At 43.2% G+C, this 20,894-nt stretch overlaps 2 protein-coding genes and 1 long non-coding RNA gene across 7 annotated transcripts in view; 1 reads left to right on the forward strand and 2 right to left on the reverse strand.

Moving 5' to 3' along the window:
• Positions 1 to 11,009, reverse strand: part of alad (aminolevulinate dehydratase) — a 29,908-nt gene extending 18,899 nt beyond the window's left edge. For 2 of the 4 annotated variants that reach the window (XM_048613323.1, XM_048613321.1), the window contains exons 1-3: positions 9,948 to 10,052; positions 3,514 to 3,657; positions 3,246 to 3,296 (exon numbers count right to left, since the gene is read on the reverse strand). In XM_048613323.1, the coding sequence (XP_048469280.1) occupies positions 3,246 to 3,296; positions 3,514 to 3,626 (164 nt within the window). In that variant the 5' untranslated portion in view covers positions 3,627 to 3,657; positions 9,948 to 10,052. Of the gene's footprint in view, positions 1 to 3,245; positions 3,297 to 3,513; positions 3,658 to 9,947; positions 10,053 to 10,908 lie in introns of those variants that run through there. The other 2 variants (XM_048613324.1, XM_048613322.1) reach the window with 2 other exon arrangements.
• Positions 1 to 20,894, forward strand: part of LOC125486333 — a 46,044-nt gene that overhangs the window by 22,949 nt on the left and 2,201 nt on the right. Inside the window, exon 3 of one of the 2 annotated variants that reach the window (XR_007265017.1) lies at positions 9,935 to 10,073. This is a non-coding gene — a long non-coding RNA (uncharacterized LOC125486333). Of the gene's footprint in view, positions 1 to 9,934; positions 10,164 to 20,894 lie in introns of those variants that run through there. The other variant, XR_007265018.1, reaches the window with a different exon arrangement.
• The window catches only part of ndor1 (NADPH dependent diflavin oxidoreductase 1), a 42,128-nt gene continuing 39,411 nt past the window's right edge, over positions 18,178 to 20,894 (reverse strand). Inside the window, exon 15 of the mRNA XM_020520523.2 lies at positions 18,178 to 20,777. Coding sequence (XP_020376112.1) covers positions 20,633 to 20,777 — 145 coding nt within the window. The 3' untranslated portion in view covers positions 18,178 to 20,632. The remainder of the gene's footprint in view (positions 20,778 to 20,894) is intronic.

Consider the following 20,894-nt stretch of genomic DNA (forward strand, 5'->3'; position numbering starts at 1 on the left):
TAGTTAAACTGGAAAGTGTGCAAAGAAGATTTACAAGGATGTTGCCAGGACTAATAGGCCTGAGTTATAGGGAGAGGTTGGCCAGGATAGGATTTTATTCCTTGGTATGTAGGAGAATGAGGGGTGACCTTACTGAGGTGTATAATACTATGAAGGGCACAGGGACATGAATGCATCCAGTCTTTTTGCCCAGGGATGGGGAATTGAAAACTAGAGGGTATAGGTTTAAGGTGAGAGGGGAAAGATTTAAGAAGGACCTGAGGGGCAACTTCTTCACACAGAGAGTGGGTGTGTATATGGAATGGGCTGCCAGAGAAAGTGTTTGAGGCAGGTACAATAGCAACATTTAAAAAACATTTGGATAGGTACATGGATGAGAAGGGTTTGGAGATATGGACCAAATGTGGGCAATTGGAACTAGCTGAGTGGGCAGCATGGTCAGCGTGGACCAGTTTGGGCCAAAGAGCCTGTTTCCATGCTGTATTACTCTATGTCATCAGCTTGAATCTACAGCATTCACTGATACCAATCAGATCACAAGTGAACGAGAATCAAAGGTCCTCCACTCACAAAGCCAGAAAGAGTCTATGGAATCTTGGAATTAAACAGCTCCCTCAGAGATTTATATCTATCAAAGGGAGGAATGGTCTTTCTGGGAAAGGAAACCTCATGTCACTGAGCCGTGGTCAGCATCAGGCACTGCCAAGTAAGACTTCTTTCACTTTGCCCCAACAATATGCCATCAAGTCCATATCCAGCCCTATTCCTGCTCTCCCAGCACAAGCTATCAGCAATGGGCTATGAGATTACCATGTACACTCACCCCTCAACCCAAGGAGAGACAAGCTGTTCTTGAAGCAATTCACGGAGCACCCTTACGACCAGTTTTGCTCAATCTGATTTGACTCCAGGTGAATTTAATGGGGATGTTTGTGGCGGGGGAGCAGTGGAGTCTTCTAGATTAGGAGAAGTTGGATGGAGGTGGGAGTTGGCACAATGGCAGCTTCTTCCAGGATTGCAACATGGGGTTCTAAATGGAGAGTAGGCTGGGGGCACCTCTGAGCTGGTGAAGACACAGGTCCCAGGCTAAGGGGGCTGGGGGAATTAACCCAGGTCTGCGTAAAACTAAAGTTATTGTGTAGCTTTGTTTGCAACAGTAAAAATATTTAAATCACATTTGCAGAGTAAGTTTACCTTTTTGAAAATTTCAATATAGATCCAGATCAGTGAACTATCTGGAAACAGTTTGCCATTAGATCCAATTTAATCAAATTACTGGAGACCCAGCAGCTCACAGTGAACACAACAGCAGAGGCTGCTCATGACCTGCAGTTTTGGCTGCGCAGCAGTTTACTATCTGGTTTGGGGTGATCGTATCCCTTTCAGGAGATGCAGTGTCATATCAGGAGCATGTCACTCAGAAAATCAGGATCTGGAGATCAGGATAGGGCTGTCCTGCTCCAACGTTACTGAGACTGACAGGAAGGGAGCTCTGCTATCTCACTGCCCACATCCATCTGCAGTTAGCCACAAACACAACAGCACAGGGACCACAGTGTGAAGGTATATCAGCTCCTACACAGACAGTCACCCACTGGGACAGCCTCACACAATTCATTGTTTGATTGATTGCGAGACTGTTCCTACACCATGTGTCCCACTCCTGATAGGCTTTGCTGTTATCTTCACAAGTTCACTGGGCAGTCCTGCATACATTACATGAACAAGCAGTGAACCACTTCCACAGCAAAAACACAAAACCCATTGCTCACTGACTCCTGTAAAATAATCAAGTTGTACATACTTCAAAAAACATAACTTAAACAGCTAATGGAGTGTTATATCTCGAGAAGTGGAACATAAAAGGCTTTGCTTCAACTCTAGAGCCTCAGGTTAAACCACATCTTGTGTGCTAGGAAGTATATGGTGAAAATCTGAGGCAGACAGAAAGAGAGAGAACAGAGAGGTTGACACAAGGAGGAGGGAGACAGAGGGGGAGAGAGAGATAAAAAAAGAGACAAAGTGGCAGAGAGAAAGAGAGAGAGAACAGAGAAGGTGACACAAGAGGGAAGGAGGAGGGAGACACAAAGAGAGAGGCACAGAAAGAGAGGCAAAGTAAGAGAGATAGAAAAAAAGGGGTAAGACTGTGGTAAGGGAAGGTCTGGTAAGAAGAAGGGATGCTGAAAGAGATGGGGCAGGGGTGAGAAGGTCAGCGAGATTGGGTGTCACAACAGGGGTGGGGTGTGACATGTGTGAGGGGGGTTTTCAGAAAGGGGGATATCAGAGACATATCAGAGAAAGGGTCTCAGGGCAGAGAGAGGGTTTAAGTGAGAGCAAGAGTGAGAGGAGGGTTAGTGAGATTTATTCAGTGTGGACACACACAATGTCTTCCAATATATTTTGCATGGAATCTGGAGATTGCTGTAGACGAAAGCAACAGTTAACAGCCATCTCTCAGGATCCCAGACCCTGACAGGACTAGTTCAGTGAAAACCTGCCCTGGGACAGCGGAAGCCCAAAATCCCAAAATTGTCTCCCAATTATAAACTGTACAAAAGGAATATAAATCATTTCCATGATTTAAACTGGAATCTAATCAGGAGATGTGCTTTGACTCCTGGTGGAAATTTCAGGAAAATCCCTAAGACACAGTTGCTCAAAAACTAGTTTGTCTTTTTTTATCATTTTTCAGGGAAACATCTTTAATCTCCAAAACTCTTACGAAACTACAGCCTGTTATAGAATTATAGAATCATAGAATCCCTACAGTGTGGAAACAGGCCATTCAACCCGTTGAGTTCACAATGACCCTCCAAAGAGCATCCACCCAGAACAACCCTCAAACCCTGTCCCCGTACCCTGCATTCCCCATGGCTAACCCACCTAGCTTGCACATCCCTGGACACTATAGGCAATTTAGGATGGCCAATCTTCTGCAGCTTTGGATTGTGGGAAGAAACCGGAGCACCAGGAGGAAATCCAAGCAGATATGAGGAGAACGTCCAAACTCCATACAGACAGTTGCCCGAGGCTGGAATCAAACCCAGGTCCCTGGTGCTGTGAGACAGCAATGCTAACCACTGAGCCACCGTGCCGCCCCTAAATTTTCTCTTATTATTGAGGATTCTTATCAGGACCACACTGTTACTGTCCTCATTTCACTACTTCCCCTTGCCATTTTCTCCCCTCTCCTTCCGACTCACTCCCTCCCTCACTCGCTCACCCTGTAGGAGAGTCAGTCCTACCTGGCCTGTCCTGGGAGGCTGGCGATAGGTTCGTCCGCATTGGCATCATCACTGAAACAGAAAGGCAGTAAAGATTGGTTTGGACAATGTCACAGAGTTATCACACATCCTGGGCCTTGGTTTAAATGGAGCTCAATCTTGGACCAATCTTGGTGCGGCCATTTATGATGGAGCAGCAGATTTGGTTCCCTGTGAATATTCCATCAACTCACTTTTGTTTTAAAATCAGACAAATTTCAGGATCACAGTTCCTTTCACCCACACTTACGTTACAAAGATGGGGTAGATGAGGTTGTTTGCATTGAAGGTGGCAGTGCAGGTCTGCCAGGCACGGAGCAGAGGGTGCGAGTAGCCGCTGTGTAAGAGGGATTCAGTCTGCATCGTCCTCGTGCTCAGCAGGGAACTCAGGAATCTAGAAATAAGGAAACTGCGATGAGAAAATGGCAAACAACAGACAGGCAGAGCCCAGAGCCACACTACAAGGAGCAGTGTTCAGATCTGAGACTCTCAAATCCACCAGAGGGAGGTCTTTAAATTCCTCAGCAGAAAGCAGTCCACTAATCAGGAACACTGTCACTTCACCCCACCCTGCATTATGTGTCACTCCCACTATTTCTCCTCTGCCAGACATTTCCAGCTCGACTGCAACTAAACAGGATCAGTATTGCAACTTAAAAACACAATCCTTGCTCATATCTAACTAATGCTGACAAGGTCCAATTCACTGCTCATCGCTCAGGGCTGAGGGGGCCTCGTTTTTACAGACCAGCTCAGAATGTAGTTTCTCACTTTGTCACGTTGTCATGGACATGCACAGACCTCTCCAACAGCACAGCCATCATTCCCACGAAGTTAGACACCCACGTCCCAGAGGAGTTTGTATTGAGCCAGTACTGTCAGATAAAGGTCCTGAAAGATGCCATTAACTCTGCTTCCAATCACCACAACCCCCTGGAAATCCAGAGGTTCCAAAAAGATTGAGGATTTTGACCAATCCAGAACAGCGACACAGTCACTCAGCGCTGCTGCCTCACAGCACCACGGACCCAGTTTGATTCCACCCTTGGGCAACTATCCATGTGGAGTTTGCACATTCCCCCTGTGCCTGCATGGATTTCCTCCCACAGTCCAAAGGTATGCAGGTTAGGTGGATTGGCCATTGCTAAATTGCCTTGTACTGTTTAGGAATGTGCAGACTAGGTGGATTAGCCGTGGTAAATGTGGGGTTTAGGGGATAGGGTAGACGTCTGGGTGGAATGCTCTTCAGAGGGATGGTGCAGACTTGATGAGCCAAACAGTTTCTTTCCACACCATAGGGATTCTGTGATTCTAGAAACTAAGGCCTGAAAAATTACTGTGCAGACTTTCAAATTTGTTTTGTTAAAAAGCACAGTGGAGAGAAGGGCACCTGCTACTTTTCACTCACTCTGGCCTAACCATACTAGTTGGTTCTTAATGCCATTTCATCCATCCAGCAAGCTACTCAGTCAGAAAGAAATGCACACACAGGATGAGCAATGAATTCAATTTTGTCAGCATCAGACAAATCTGACATCAAGAAGTCGTTTAGGTGCAGCTATGACAATATCACTGTTACAGCCCAGGCAATTATTTTAAAGTTAAAACAATGAACTGCAGGTGCTGGAAATCTGAAACAAAAACAGAAAGTGCTGGAGAAACGCAGGAGGAACGCAGGAGGTAGCATCTCTGGAGAGAGAAACAATTAAATTAATGGTTTGAATCCAGTCACCCTTCATGAGAATGTTCTGATGTAGAGTCTTTGGACTCAAAATGTTAACTCTGTTTCTTTTCCTCCATATATGCTGCCAGATCTGAATTATTTTAAAGAACTGCTTAGTGTATTATTTATAAAGAGCAGTTTTCTTGACAGAGATAACAAGGTGTACAGCTGGATGAACACAGCAGGCCAAGCAGCATCAGAGGAGCAGGAAAGCTGATGTTTCGGGCCTAGACCTTTCTTAGATTCAGTTTATAAGGCTGCACCATTCAGCATATGATCAGAGCACTCTCTGGGATCATAACCAAGCACAGAACCCAGGAGCTCTCTGACAACTGTCTTCAAACCTGCAAGTTTGGTAAAATGAATTGGTCACCATACCCAGCAGTTAGCAGGCTCCTGAGTAAGGTTACAGTCACTGTACCAGCTTCCTGCTATTCTGTTTTCAAAAATATACCTTATTCACAAAATTTGTAATATGTGACTTAAATACTACAGAATTTACAGGGAAAATCAACTTCTCCCCCTCAACATGTAATTGTAACAATCTATATAAAGTACGTTCCATGTCACATATTCAGCCTGAGGACAAAACAATTCAAATTAGAAATTACAGAAAGTGAAACAACTATAATATATTCCTCTGTACAAGATATTCCACCGAGGAGTCTCGATAGATTTTCAATACTCTTGATTTACAACATACATTCTTTGTAATGCACACCGCCTGAGGGTTGGGATTAGGGAAAGTTTCCAGCCCGTCAATGTACTATGGCTGTAAAGTGCCAGGTAGTGACCTTTCACCATTGGACCTCTTGAGTGGCTGCCTCCAGACTTAGTGCACATGGTACTGGACCTTGGAATGTGTCAGTCTGCAAAACTTCGTTAAGGTCAACTCCTTGAAGTGGATGATCAGCAAGTTTTAGACAGACCACAGAGAATCTTTCACTGCGTTGTTTGCCCTCCATCAGTAGTTGACGTTTGTCTCTGTGTGTCCCTAAGAGCAGCCTGTTAAGAACAAAGTCCTGCTTCAGGAAGCTGCTTTGGAGAAACTGCAATCAAAATACTGCATCTCACTCCAGATCCTCTTTTCAAAGACACATCTTCTCCACCACAATTACCTCAAGAGCAAAGTGTGGGGAGAGAGAGACTCCAAGCATGCAGGAAGGATCTGACAGGAAGAGCCTTTCTCAAGATGTGCACATTGTGATACTTATTCTCAGCCTTTTGACTCAGACCAAGTGTAAGTTCCAAGTTGCGGATCATCGGAGGATTTTGAGACCATCGCTGGATTGTCAGTGGTCATCAGAGGATCATCGGTTAACCTTTATGCTGGCTTCAGTCTAACACCAAATCAGTGTACAGCCAACCAGAGCTATGACCACTGCGATCACCTGAGTCCCAGGCCAGGTTGTCTGGAACAGGATGACCATGAAGAAGGCTGAGGAAGGCATGCCTGATCAGACCATCTTCATGAAGAGGATCCTCCTGGATTGCTGCAGGTTCCAAGGAGCAGATATGTTTTGTCTCAGTGGGTGGGAATCAGAAAGTTTCACAATCAGATCTGGAGTCAGGCAGGGCTGCCCACTCTCTCCTGCCTTGTTTGTGTGTTGTCTGGCCCATTCCCTGAACCTGCTCTGTTGCAGTCACCTGAGCCATCTTCCACTTCATCTGGAGGTCAAAGATGGACTGTGTCCGCAGGGACATCATGACAAAGCTCTGGATAAGGGGGGGGAAGAATGTACCCAACACCATCCTCATCCTGATGGCCACCTTTGTGCTTGGCTGCATCAAGCTGTGTGTAGGCTCTCAGTACGCAAACACCAAGTGTCAAAATGTATTGAGGTTCTACCTGTCCCCAGTATTACGAAGGATGGGACACCCTCATTGCTGCAGAACATTCCAAGTAGTTGAACCATTCTGTATCATCCGTCCTTCTTGGAGAAATTTGCAAAGAAAAACACCTTTGATCACAAGTCCATCGGGAAGTGGTCAGCATGTAGTGTCCTCAAGACCCTCTGGGACAAGGAGAGGGTGGATCCCATTTGGTTGTTCTCTGAGCGGACTGTCAAAATCATTTGGCAGAATGCCTCATTGCCAGAACCTTCCAACAAGCACCGTGACCTTCCTTGGTTGGTGGTGAGAAGGGCACTGCATATGAGATCCTTAATGTACGCCCAGAGTCTGTGTGCCACCACATACTGTCCTCAAAATGGCTGTGTGAGGGGGTACAGACTGCCACACATCTCCTGCTGGAATGTAACAGTATGGAGCTGGTGGAACACAGCAGGCCAGGCAGCATCAGAGGAGCAAGAAAGCTGACGTTTCAGGTCAGGACCCTTCTTCAGAAATTCCTCCAGCTCCACACTGTGTTATCTCTGACTCCTGCATCAGCAGTTCTTGCTATCCCTACTCCTGCTGGAATGTGCCTTTGCAAAGGAAGTCTGGAAAGAAATGCAGTGTGTTGTTGTTGAGGTTTGTCCTTAACAGCTCCATGACACAACTGAGACAAACATCAACTGTGCCTGGAAGGCCATCAACTTGGTGAAAGATGCTCTTTGGTCTGCCCAAAATTTGTTGGTCTTCTAGAGTGAGGAGCTGACCTCGACTGAATGTTGCAGAATGGCACATTCCGAGGTCCAGGACTATGTGCTGAGGGATGCGCTAAAGCTAGGGCAGCTGCCACCAAGACACTGTGGGACATGATCAATGTCTAAGGTCTTTCTGCCAAAGTACAACAGAGTTTGTCAGTTTTTCAGACCTCTCTTTGCCTCAAAATCAATGTAAATAGTATCCTTCATGAGGAGGAAAAGCCTTTGGTTTTCGTAACTGCAGGGAAAGACAAATTCCAATGTTGTTTTTTCTTGATATTCAAAGATTGTACAGAACTGCTTTAGTACCTGTGTATGTACATAAAGAGTTAATATGAAAAGTATATTTTTCAATAAGCAATGTCTTTGCACATCTTTGTAAATTCTGAAGATGAGCCATTCAGCCAAATGTCTTTGACGTCTGTTTGGGGATCAATGTTCTGCTGAGGCTGTACAGCCTCAGCAACATTACATGCTGACTAGTGTTCCCACTTTTTTTTTTTTACTGGGAGTCAATGCAGAGACCCATGTTGGCACGCTGATTACCATGCACGGTATGTTGGAGCTGGTACACACATGCAACTTAGGGACCATACTATTGCTGAGCACTGTCTGATGGACTTGTGGTCCAAGGTGATTGTTTTGGATAAACCTCTCTGCAAGGAACAAGTGTTCCAGCATGGTCTCAGTACCTGGAGCATGACGCAGTCTCACAGTCTCTGTCCCCAGTCCCCAGCTCAATACAGCAGTATTTGCTCCGAAGAAGTCAAACTGGCCTTGAAACATTAACACTATGTTCTCAGCAGAGATGGTACTAGACCTGCAGAGTTTCTCCAGCAATTTCTGTTTTTCTTCAGATTTTCAGCACAGTATTTTGCTATTATTTCCCTATTGGGTCCTGTGGGTAGTTACAGTCTCTGTATCCAGCTCCCTATTGGTTCCTCCACGTAGTTACAGTCTCTGTACTCAGCTCCATACGGGTTTCTGTAGTTCTGTCTGTCCTGCTCCCAATTGGCTGGTGCAGGTAGTTACAGTGACAACCCAGCTCTCTAATGCTACCTGTAGGTAATTACAGTCTGTCTACCCAGTTCCTATTGGGTATTCTAAGTAGTTACAGTCTGTGTTCCTTATTCCCTATTGGTTCCCGTAGGTAGTTTCAGGCCATAGACACAACTCCCAATTGGTTGGTGCAGGTAGTTACAGTCTCTTTTCTAGCTCCCTAATGATTGCTGTAGGTAGATAAAATTTGTGTTTCCTATTCCCTGTTGGTTCCTGTGGCTATAGTCTCTGTACCCAGCCGCTATTTGTTACTGAAGTTACAACTCTTCACCCAAGTCCCTACTAGTTACTGGAGTTACAGTCTCTGCCCAGTTCCATACTGTTTACAGTCACTAGCTATTAGCTCTATACCGAGCTCCCCATTATTTTGTAAACAAAATCAAAAGAACTGCAGATGCTGGAAATCAGAAACAAAAATAGAAATTACTAGAAAATACTGTGCTGGAAATCTGAAGAAAAACAAGAATTGTTGGAGAAATTCTGCAAGTCTAGTACCATCTCTGCTGAGAACATAGTGTTAATGTTTCAAGGCCAGTTTGACTTCTTCGAAGCAAATACTGCTGTATTGAGCTGGGGACTGGGGACAGAGACTGTGAGACTGCGTCATGCTCCAGGTACTGAGACCATGCTGGAACACCTGTTCCTTGTAGAGAGGTTTATCCAAAAAAATCACAGCAGGTCTGGCAGCATCTGTGAAGAGAAATCGGTTAACTTTCGGGGTCAGTGACCCTTCCTCAGAAGGCAACACAATTACCTGCTGAGCTTTTCCAGCACCTTCTGTTTTTGTCCCTATTATTTCCTGTAGGTAGTTACAGTCTCAGTTTCCTGATCCCTATTGGTTCCTATAGTTATAATCTCTTTTTTCAGGTCCTTATTGGTTACAGCAGTGTCTCTCTGCCCAGCTCCCTATTGGGACCTGTAGTTCCCGTCTCTGCAGCCATTATTGGTTAGAATCCAACCAATTAGGTTACCTCCCTACATTCGCCAGTATTTACCTATTGAAGAGAAAATGTTTAAAATACCTTTCATCAACTCTACCCTGAAATGTTAACTATTTCTCACGCAACAAAAGCTGCCAGACCTGCGAAGTCTCTACGAAACTCTCCCTGCTTCTGTTTCAATTTTCCGGCAACTCTATATTGCAATCCTTTCTCTATTGGTGACTTCAGCTAGTGACAGGCCGTAAATACAGGTCTCTATTGGCTCCTGCAGTTAGTTACAGCAGTGCATGTACTGTCGTTGAGTGACGGTATCGCTAAGATCATTCGTTAACAATTATAATTAATTCTCTTAACATTCAGGTCACTCTCTCACCTTCACTGCTTCTGTCTGCCACAACCCGGAAGGAATGTCAGGCAGGCCCCGCCGTTTTTTGTGAATGGGCCTGAAGCGTCGCTGATTGGCTCCGTACAAATCGCGGGTCAGGGTCCAACCAATCAGGTAAGCAGTGTGGCCGGGGGCGGAGCGCAATTGCGGGGCACTGTATGCGTTATGTAAATAAATGTTAATAAATAAATCTAAATAAACGTCTTGTGGTTCTTGCCTCTATCATTCTTTTAGACCGTGTCCACCATCCTCTGGGTGAAAAAAAGTCCTCTCTAAACCTACTGCTCACTACCTTAAAACTCTGATCCTTGGTTATTGATCCCTCTACAAAGGGGAGAAGTTTCTCCCTACCAAGAACAGAAAGAACTGCTGATGCTGCAAATCAGGAATAAAAACAGAAGTTGCCGGAAAAGCTCAGCAGGTCTGGCAGCATCTGTGAAAAAAATCCCTATCTTTCCCCCTATCGATACCTCTCAGAATTTTGTCTTCCACAATCAGGCTCCCCCGTCAGTCTTCTCCAAGGGAAACAACACCAGTCTAACTAGTTCTGAAGAACGGTCATTGAGCCCAAAATGTTAACTCTGATTTCTCTCCACAGATACTGTCAGACCTACTGAGCTTTTCCAGCAATTTCTGTTTTTGTTCCTAGTCTAACTAGATTCTCTCCATAGCTGAATTACTCCAGCGGGGCAATATCCTTATAAATCTCCTCTGCACCCTCTCTAGTGCAAACACATTCTTCCTATACTGTGGTAACCAGAACTGCAGACAATACTCCAGCTGTGGTCTAACTAATGGTATAATACATATCCATCATAACATACTTGCTCTTGTATTCAATGTCCTGACTAATAAAGTACGCTATATGCCCTTTTAACCACTTTCTGTACCCTTCCTTCAATGATCTGTGGACATGAACACCAAGGTCCCTCTGATCCCTTGTACTTACTAGGGTTCCATCAATGTGTACTCCCTTGCTTCGTTAGTCCTCTCTGACCAATCAGAGAAAACAGGCGTGAGCTGCTCCTCCAATCCCAGGCTGGGTTTCTCCTGTGTTTGTTACTGATAGGCTCAATAGTAAGTCTATCAGCATCAAACACCGGAAGATAGTGGCCTGTGATTGGAGGAGCAATGAGCAGGGCTGGGGAGGATGACCGGAGCAGTAGTAGGGGTATTCAGAGTGCGTAGATGAGTAATGTGGATGGTAAGAGGTTGAGGAGTTCTGGGAGCTATACCGTTTTCCCAAGGCCAGGATGGGGTCACTCATTTGCTGAGGCAGATATCTGCCTGCTGGAACGAGGAATGTTGGTGGTGAGAGAGGTGTGGATGCCACAAAGGGAGTGGGGTTAGCAGGGAAACTGTGAAGAATGATTGGAGACAGGGAGCCGTATTACAACTGCGGATGAAGGAACGGACTTTAGCTCTCGTCCATGGGTCGCAACATAAAATAAAAATGTATTTCCCAGTTACCAAGTTGGCCAGTTAAATATCTTATTTATTAGATTTTATGAAGACATGTCATTAATGTTTCTTTAATAAAGACATTTAATTGGTTTATTATCAAATCAAAATGTATTCAATGAAGATGCAATATTTGGCTAGCATTCGCAGTGTGTAATATGAAAAGGTTCAATATAGAAAAAAACTTTCTGGCTATTCTTGAAATCAAAAGTGATAATGTAGAACATTCTGAGGCCTGTCATTTCTGATGTTTTGGCACATGTGGTCAAGTCATTCATCACACGTGGTTGCCCCTGGAGTCTTGGCAGACGTTGCTTGGTCAGGAGAAACCTGATTTTTTTATTTATTCATTCACAGAACATGGCCTTTGTTGGCTGAGCCAGCCTTTTTAGCCCATTCCTAATTGCAATTGAGAAAGTAACAGTGAGCTGCTTTCTTGAACTGCTGCTACTAAATATACCCATAATGCTGTTGAGAGGGTATTCCAGGATTTTGACCCAGTGGAGAGTTTGTTGACAGACCGGAAACAGAGAATGGGAATAAATGGGTCTTTTTCCAGATGGAAGGTATAGTGATAGTCATGGTATACCAAAGAGATCAATGCTTGGGCCCCAATTATTAATAGGGGCAGGTAAATGGGACTAGTATAATTTGGTGTTTGTTAGTCAGCATGGATGTGGTGGGCTGGAAGGACTGTTTCTATGCTGTATGACTCTATGCACATATATGAGGGAACCAAGTGTAAATACTTCCAAGTTCGCTGATGACACTAGGTAAGATTGCAAGTAGCGAAGAGGAATGCAAGGAATCTTCAAGGTGACCTAGACAAGTTGTGTGGGCAGAAACTGCAGATGCAACATAATCCAGATAAATGTGAAGTTATACACTTTGGTGTGAAAAACAGAAATGCAGATTATTATTTAAATGGTTGTCTATTGGGAAGTGTGGGTGAACAAAGGAATCTAGGTGTCCTTGTACTCCAGTCAGTGAAAGTAGATAGGCAAGCGCAGCAAACAATTAGGAAAGCAAATGGTGTATTGGTTTTCATTGCAAGAGGATTTGAGTTCAGAAGTATGGATTTATTACTGCAGTTAGACAGGGTTTTAGTGAGACCACACTTGGACTACGGTGTGTAGTTTTGGTCTTTCTATCTAAGAAAGGATATACTTGCTATAGATTGAGTGCAGCAAAAGTTTACTTGGCCAATAATGGGAATGGTAGAACTGACCTATGAGGGCAGTTTGATTTGACTGGGCCTGTTCACTAGAGTTTAGAAGAGTGAGAGGGGATCTGATTGAAACATAAAATCATGATAGGGCTAGACAAACTAGATACAGAGAAGTTGTTTCCCCTGATTGGGGAGGCTCAAACCAAGGTCACTATCTCAGAATATAGGTTAGGCCATTTAGGACTGAGAAGAGGAAACATTTCTTCAATCAGAGAGTATTGAACCTGTGGAATTCACTACCACAGAAGGCTGTGGAGGCCAAGTAAAGGTATATTCAGGCATCAAAGAGTATGGAGAGAAAGTAGGAATATAATGTTGAGTAGAGAATCAGCTATGATATGGAATGGTGAAGCAAGTTCGAAAGACCAAATGGCCATCTCGCGCTCTGTGTTTCTATATTTCTATGACACTGAAGGAATGGTGATATATTTCCAAGTCAGGATATGAGTGGATCGGAGAAGAACTTTCAGACGGTGATGTTTTCCTGTCTCTGCCCCGTCCTTCTGGCTGGTAGAGGCACTGTCTAAGGAGCTTTGGTGAATTTCTGCAATGTGTCCTGTAGATGGTACACACTGTTGCTACTGGGCTAGAGGGAGTGAATCTTTGTGGATGTGGTGCCAATCAAGAGGGCTACTTTGTCCTGGATGGTGTCAAGAGTATTGTTGGAACTGCACTCATCCACGCAAGTGGGGAGTATTCCATCACAATCCTGACTTGTGCCTGGTAGATGGTGAATGGCTTCGGCAGGTAAGTTACTCGCTACAGCATTCCTACCTGCTCTTGCAGTCACAGTATTTATATGGTTAGTTCAATCCAGTTTCTGTTTAATTATAACTCTCTGGGTGTTGATAGTGAGGCATTGAGATGTTCAATTACTTTTTAAAAATAAAAACAAATAGGTGTCATCTTGAACTCAACAAGTGGACTTCTTTCAGAAATAGGAGAGATCAGCTAGGCATCCCTTCCTCAAGACGTTTTGTTCCTCCACTGTTCAAACACCTTCAGCAGGGTCTACAGCAAAGCAAGCAGTTATCACCAGTCATGTGATTTCTAGAAAGCCCTGTTAAGAATATTATCCAGAATGTAGTGATCTTTCAATAACTTCTTTTAAAGAATCCGAACTATTTCCACAATACTTGAAATAAATACATTTTCCCATCATCCTTCAAAACTTAAGTCCTTCAGAAACATTGGGATACAAGTCTGCAAGGGAGTGGAGGAAGACAGAGAGAACACACAGAGGCAGAGAAGCTGCTGTCAGATGAATAGGTGGGAAAAAGGCTGTAAGGGACAGAGGAAGAAAAGATAGCTACAAGAGGGTGGGGGAGAGGAAGAAAAGGTAGCTTCAAGGGGGTAGGGGAGAGGAAGAAAAGGTAGCTACAAAGGGGTAGGGGAGAGGGAAGGAGGGGGTAAGGGTACATGAGAGAAAGAGAGAGAGACCGTAAGGGGTGAGAGAGGGGGTTTGCTTTGGAAGTGGAAAAAAAGGAGGGCTGCAAATAGGTGGGAAAGTAGGGGAAACTACACTGGACGGGTGGAAGGGAGATAGGCTGCAAAGTAAAGAGAATAGTTTCAAACCAGCAACAAAGGAACATGCAGATAACTAGCAGATAGGAAACAAAAACAGAAGTTGCTAGAAAAGCTCAGCAGGCCTGGCAGCATATATGAAGAGAAATCAGAGTTAACATTCAGGTCCGGTGACCCTTTCTCATCCGCAGTTCTTTCAGTTTTTAGCAGTTAGGAAACTTGAAATCACTGAGGTAATGAAATACTTGCAAGTGAATGTTGAATCTCTAGCTTAAGACAACAAATGTTTAGGAGATACTATATGAGGAAAATGTAGTAACTGCCAAGGTAATAGACACAGTGTCAATTATTAATTTTAAATCTGAGATTGAGGTCTTAGATAGTGAAAATGGTAGCAACTGCCTGGTTAAATACATATCAACTTTGTGAATATATGATAGAAATGCATTTGCTGTGACCTCACCAATCTGGAAGGTATGTTTAGGGTGATGGATTTTTGTGCATAGAATCATGTATTGTTTATTTTGAAATAAAAACTTATGCTGTTCACTGCCTACTATCTTGTGCAATTTTAAATACAGTGGTGTTGAGAAAATTAATGCTTTGTTTTCCTTGTATTGTGGCTTTACATTTAATGGAAATGTGATAATTATTGAGCACATTGATCATTTTTTCTATTTATGCCTCATCTAAATACCCAACATTTCAACACAAATACAGAAGGTAACTTTATTACTTGATGGCATTGTCAGTAAAAAAAAAAGTTCCCCAAATTCAAAAGATAGCCCTCCCAAAAATCTTAGGAGGGACCCTTGAGAAACAAAAAATCCAGATATAAAAATATTGAAAAAGGGGAGAAAAAGGTTGGCTGTTGGTGAAGTCTCGTCCAATTGCACAATGAGTCACAAATAGGCTGGGGCTATTTTCTCTGGAGCATTGGATGCTTATAGACATTTATAAATCTTGAGGGGCATAGATAGGGTAAATAGACAAGATCTTTTCCAAGGGGTGGGGGAGTCCAAAGCGAGAAGACATAGGTTTAAGGTGAGAGGGGAAAGATTTTAAAGGGACCTAAGGGGCAACATTTTCATGCAGAGGGTGGTGTGTGAATGGAACAAGCTGCCATAGGAAGTGGTGGAGGCTGGTACAATACAACATTTAAAAGGCAACTGGATGGGTAATTGACAGAGGAGGGCACTGTATTGCAAGGATAGATGTACTGGCTGACCATTGGCTCGAGCATGGAGCAAAGTCAAGTGATGAAACCTCCAGGTTTAATGACATTTGGCAACCCTGACAGCAGACCCTCCCAGGACCTAGGGATAGTCTCCTTGGATTATGTGATGAATGGGGTTCTCTCAGCTGATAGTAGGGCATGGACAGCCTTGGATAGAATTTAGCTCCTAGTCTCCAAAAATGCATAAGAACGAGCAATGAATCATAGACTGATTGAGTACAATCTGTGCCCTGAGGTTGATGGAGCTCCATCCAGGTACATAAGCTGGAAGTGCCATCTAAACGAGGTAATGGCAGACACTGGAGCAATTATATCTGACCCATAAGTTGATTTCAGAGTGATGACTTCTGGTTAGGAGAGACAGACATGTCTCTCATAAAACTTCCAGATGCGATATTATATATTGGTATAAATCTTAACTCATCACAATAACCACCAATTGACGTCTCAGTAACAACACCAATATCTGCCACCTGCAGAACAGTGCGTGTGTGAATAAATGCAGCCTCTATGATTCTAGCAAGAGTCACACTGCGAACTTAACTGATAATCTTAAATTGGTTGTTCGTGTAATTCTGAGCACACTTGGAATTGTAAGGTAAGAGATGTCCATTCATGGAATCACATTTAATATTGGACTCTATGTTCTTAGATTTGGAAGTGAAACCCTTAACCATATATTGTTGCTCCTGATTCAACTATTCTATTGTTCTGCAGCCTTTCTGCTGTCATACACAATGTACAATGCTAACCTACATGAGATCCCAATCATTAGTCCCAATTTTGTCTCCAAATCCATACGTAATGTGAGGTGCTGCATTTTGGAAAGGCAAATGAGGGCAAGACTTATACACTTATTGGTAAGGTCCTGGGGACTGTTGCTGCACAAAAAGACATTGGAATGCAGGTTCGTAGTTGCTTGAAAGTGGAGTCGCAGGTAGATAAGATAGTGAAAAGGCATTTGGTATGCTTGCCTTTATTGGTCAGCGCATTGAGTGTAGGAGTTGGTAGGTCATGTTAAGGACATTGATTAGGCCACTTTTGTGACACTTTATGCAATTCTGGTCTCCCTGCTATAGGGTTCAGAAAAGACTTACAAGGATTTTTCCAGGGTTGGAGGGTTTGGGAAATAGGTAGAGGCTGAATAGGCTGGAGCTATTTTCTCTGGAGTGTTGGAGGCTTATAGACGTTTATAAAATCTCAAAGGCATGGATAGGATAAATAGACAAGATCTTTTCCCTAGGGTGGGGGGAGTCCAAAGCGAGAAGCCACAGATTTAAGGTGAGGGGAAAGATTTAAAAGGGACCTAAGAGGCAACTTTTTCACGCAGAGGGTGGTGCGTGTATGGAATGAGCTGCCAGAGGAAGTAGAGGAGGCTGGTACAATTACAACATTTAAAAGGCATCTGGATGGGTGTATAAATAGGAAGGGTTCAGAGGGATATGGGCCAAATTGGACTTTAGGATATCTAGTCAGCACGGATGAGTTGGAGTGAAGGGTCTGTTTCCGTGCTGTACATCTCTATGACTCTATGATCATTAAAACAAGCAATTCCTAATCAAAAGCTTAAATTGGATCAGATTCTGTCACACACTCAGGCAGTGCATTCAAGATTCAAACCAATGGCAGCATGAAAAGTTTCTCATGTCGCATTTCCTTCTTTTGTCAATTATTTTAAATGTGTGTCCCCCCCGGTTCACAATTCTTCCACTAATGGGATGGTTTCTCTCCATGCACTCTGTCCAGAACTCAATTTTGAGCACCATGGTGAATTGAAAAGCAATTCAGTATTGGCATTGTTGGATGACCTCTTAACATTCTCTTCTCCCTCTCAGGAAGGAAGTCCCAGCTGCTTCAATCTTTCTACATAACTGAAGTTCCTCATCTCCAAACCATTCCCATAAATCTTGTTCTGTATCTGTGTATTGCCTTCACATCCACCCTAAAGTATATCACCAAGAACTGCACATAATATATCATGAAGCCAAACTGTGTTTTATATAAATGCAACATAACCTCTCCTTGTTTTTGCTGATAAAAATTTTGTCAAAGCTCGTTATCTTGAACTTATCAGAACAAATGCAAGAATACAAAATTTCCAACAATTACCAGTTATACAGGAGAAAGGAATCCCAACTGATAGGAAAGTCAACTCAGATATTGCTTTTCCTAACACTAATTAACCAGGCTATAGGTTCAACTTTTCTATCACTTTTTATATATAGAGGAAACACATTAACTATCTGCTGGTTCTCTGGGACTGCTTCTACTTTTATTAATAGAATACTTTCCAAACATAAAGCCATTTAGCCAGTGTATTCTCATCAGATCTCCATGACAGCAACTGAGTTGGTCCCACTTCCCCAGCATTTCTGCACAGCCTTACAAATCTTTATCTTCAGATATTCAATTTTTTTTTGAAAGCCTCAATTGAACCTGTCTCTCTCAGTCTCTGGCAGTGCATTCGAGATCCAAACTACTCACTGCATAAAAATGTTCTTCCCCCTATTGTCTCTGGTTCTTCTGTCAATCACCTTAAATTAGTATGTTATAACTCTCAACGTTTCCACCAATGCACACAGCTTCTTCCAATCTACTTTGTTGAGATCCTGCATGATCTTGAGAACAATAATTCAGGTTGAATCCCATGGAACTGTCTCCAAATGTGGGCTAAGCAGAGCTTCCTGTAACCTAACTTGCCTACAAATGTAGTCAGGGTCAAAAACGCTGGATTCAAATGCTGAATTAAAACACAGCAAAGCAGTAAATGTATGAAAAAGAATTTATTTGATTTGTTCACAGCTTATAATGATTTACAAAAATCCATGGTTTTGCATCAAGGAAGGCTGAGAGTCAACTCGTGGAATCACAATGAGTAATATGGTATATGCAATTCAGTGCCAGTGTGATGTCAGGTAAGTAGGCCATTAGCCCCAGCGACTAGTGGCTCACACCCAACACAACAACCTGTTTGCAACAGATTGTACTCAATCAGTCCATGCTTCCAAATCTAAGAACTTAGGGTCCTTCATTAGGTGTGATTCCATGTCTGAACATCACTTCTCCAGCAATCCCAAATGTACCCAGAATTACACTAAGAACCAATTTAAGATCATCAGTTTGGTTCACAGAATGACTCACTTACATGTGCTAGAAGCTATATTTATTCACACATACCATCCTCTCCTCTGCAAACAGAAAGAACAAGTTCATTCAATTAAACAAAGGCCTGAGAGGCAACTGTGCCCTTTGTCATTTCCCTAGCCACGCCTCAACCAGAGTCAATTTGCCTGTTTTCAATTTAAATTAAACCTTGGGATCAACAACTTTCCCAATTTAATAACTTTGCATTCTCCATGGCAACACCTCAACCAAGCAGAGTCCAGCTACCAATCAATTTGCAAGCACCCTCTTCTCATGCAATATATTGTTCCCTTTGAGATTTGGTATTCTTAGATCTCTCCTGAAGCATTTGATAGCATGTCTCCTTTTTTTTACAGCAATACTCACATTCTGTGCTCTCAGGTTCCATTGTTTGTTGATTATTTCCCTTCTGGTTATATTTTTGATCTTTTATTCTCATGTCATGTCCTGTCAACTCAGTTCCCTTATAAACGCCAAAGATTACTGATTAGTCATTATTAAGGGTTTGTATTATAAGGACAGGCTGGGACTTTTCTTGCTGGAGCGTAGAAGGTTGAAGGGTGACCTTACTGAAGTTTCTAAAATCATGAGGGGCATAGATAAGGTGAATAGCAAGGGTCTTTTCTTTACAGTGGGGGAGTTCAAAACTAGGGGGCACTTTTTAAGGTGAGGGACAATTCTTTTTTTACACAGAGGGTGGTTCGTGTGTGAACTGCCAGAGGAAATGGCATATGCAGGTACAGTTACAATATTTAAACAAACATTTGGGCAGGTACATGAATAGGAAAGGTTTGGAGCGATATGGACCAAACGCAGGCAAGTGGGACTAGTTTGGTTTGGGAACATGGTTAGTGTGGACTAGTTGGACTGAAGGGTCTGTATTTGTGCTGTATCACTCTATGACTCTAACATCCATGATAAATAATGATATCAAAATGGCAGGAAGAATGATTTTACTTATTATTATTATTACTTATTATTCGGGCATCTTTTGGAATATCTTAGTTTTTCTTTTTATATTCCTTATTAATTTAATTTTGTAGTTTTGGCTTTTTTTTGGACTTTCTTCCCAATCTTTTCATATTCCCTTTTGTTATCGATGTCTTTAGTGTCTGTGTACCCACTGTGTTTCCTTTTCTTTAGGTTAAATTGTCCCTTCATCTGTCTATTCATCTCTGGTGTATCATTACTGGTTAGCTCATTCTTGCTTTCCATTGCAATGTATTGCTCCAGTATTCAGTTATCGTGGTCTTGTGATCTCAAGAGCAGCCATTAACTTCATCATCAGCTCAGTGTCCTGGCTATCTTTGACCCAGTTGCCTTGGGACGGTGATATCTGCCACGTGCTCAGTTTTTTCCCTTCTCCAGTACAGAGATTTGACACAGGAGCGAGTCCAGCTGGGGTGGAGCAGCTTGCTGGCTCTGGAACAGCATGTTACTGTTGTATCTGTTTGGAGAGAGTGGGTAATGTTTGACTCTGGTTGAGGGTGGAGTGGTAGCCTGAAATGGGAGAGGACAAGAAGCGTGCACTTCCAGGAATGAACACAAGGCTGTCATCAGATCCAGCTTTTCATTGCTCCACAACTCCAGCCTCTAATGTGGGAGCTGTGTCAGGGAAAAAAACATGACAGCTAAGCCACAGTTCATTTGGAAGCTTTCCCTGAATGCCTGGGATTCCAGCAGCAGAAATATGGAGGAGCTTCTTGAAGATGTGGCCTTTGAGTTTACCATCATAATCAGCGTCAATATCACATACAAAAAGTATCAGTATTCAATCTTCAGCCCAGTGGTATATTTCTCCATTTTATTTGGAACCTTCAATATCCTCACAGTTGACTGAGTAACCAGTGATTTGCTGACAATTTTGTGAATGATAAATGACAACACAACACAATCACTTCCTTTTCAGTTCCTTGAGGGGGTGCGCGATCAATTTGGGAACCTAACCCAGAGTTAGGTTCTATGCAATGGGACTACACTCGCTGTTGCTTCATTTCAGAAGGACAGAATGTACAGCTTGGATTCCAAGCCTGGTCTGGGTGACACACAGCTGTCTGTACCCAATACACCCTGGGATGGTCAGGACCAGGTCTCCGTCTGGAATCGACCACATCGTTCCAGTTCCACAAGAAGCTGCTCAGACTCGGGTTCTGAGAGGCCACCTTTCGACTGGAAAACAGACTTCAGGGAATCTGTGACCTGCGTTGGCATCATCTTAGCATTTCTGTGGGCAAGAGAAAATAGAACAATGCGGATTTGGCAAAGAGTCATAGAGGAGCAGAAATATCTTAAACAACAAGCTTTTAGTATACATAACAGGAAAATCAGGAAAAAAACTTTT

This window comes from Rhincodon typus, chromosome 28 (genome assembly GCF_021869965.1).
Source record: "Rhincodon typus isolate 14 chromosome 28, sRhiTyp1.1, whole genome shotgun sequence".
Lineage (NCBI taxonomy): Eukaryota > Metazoa > Chordata > Chondrichthyes > Orectolobiformes > Rhincodontidae > Rhincodon > Rhincodon typus.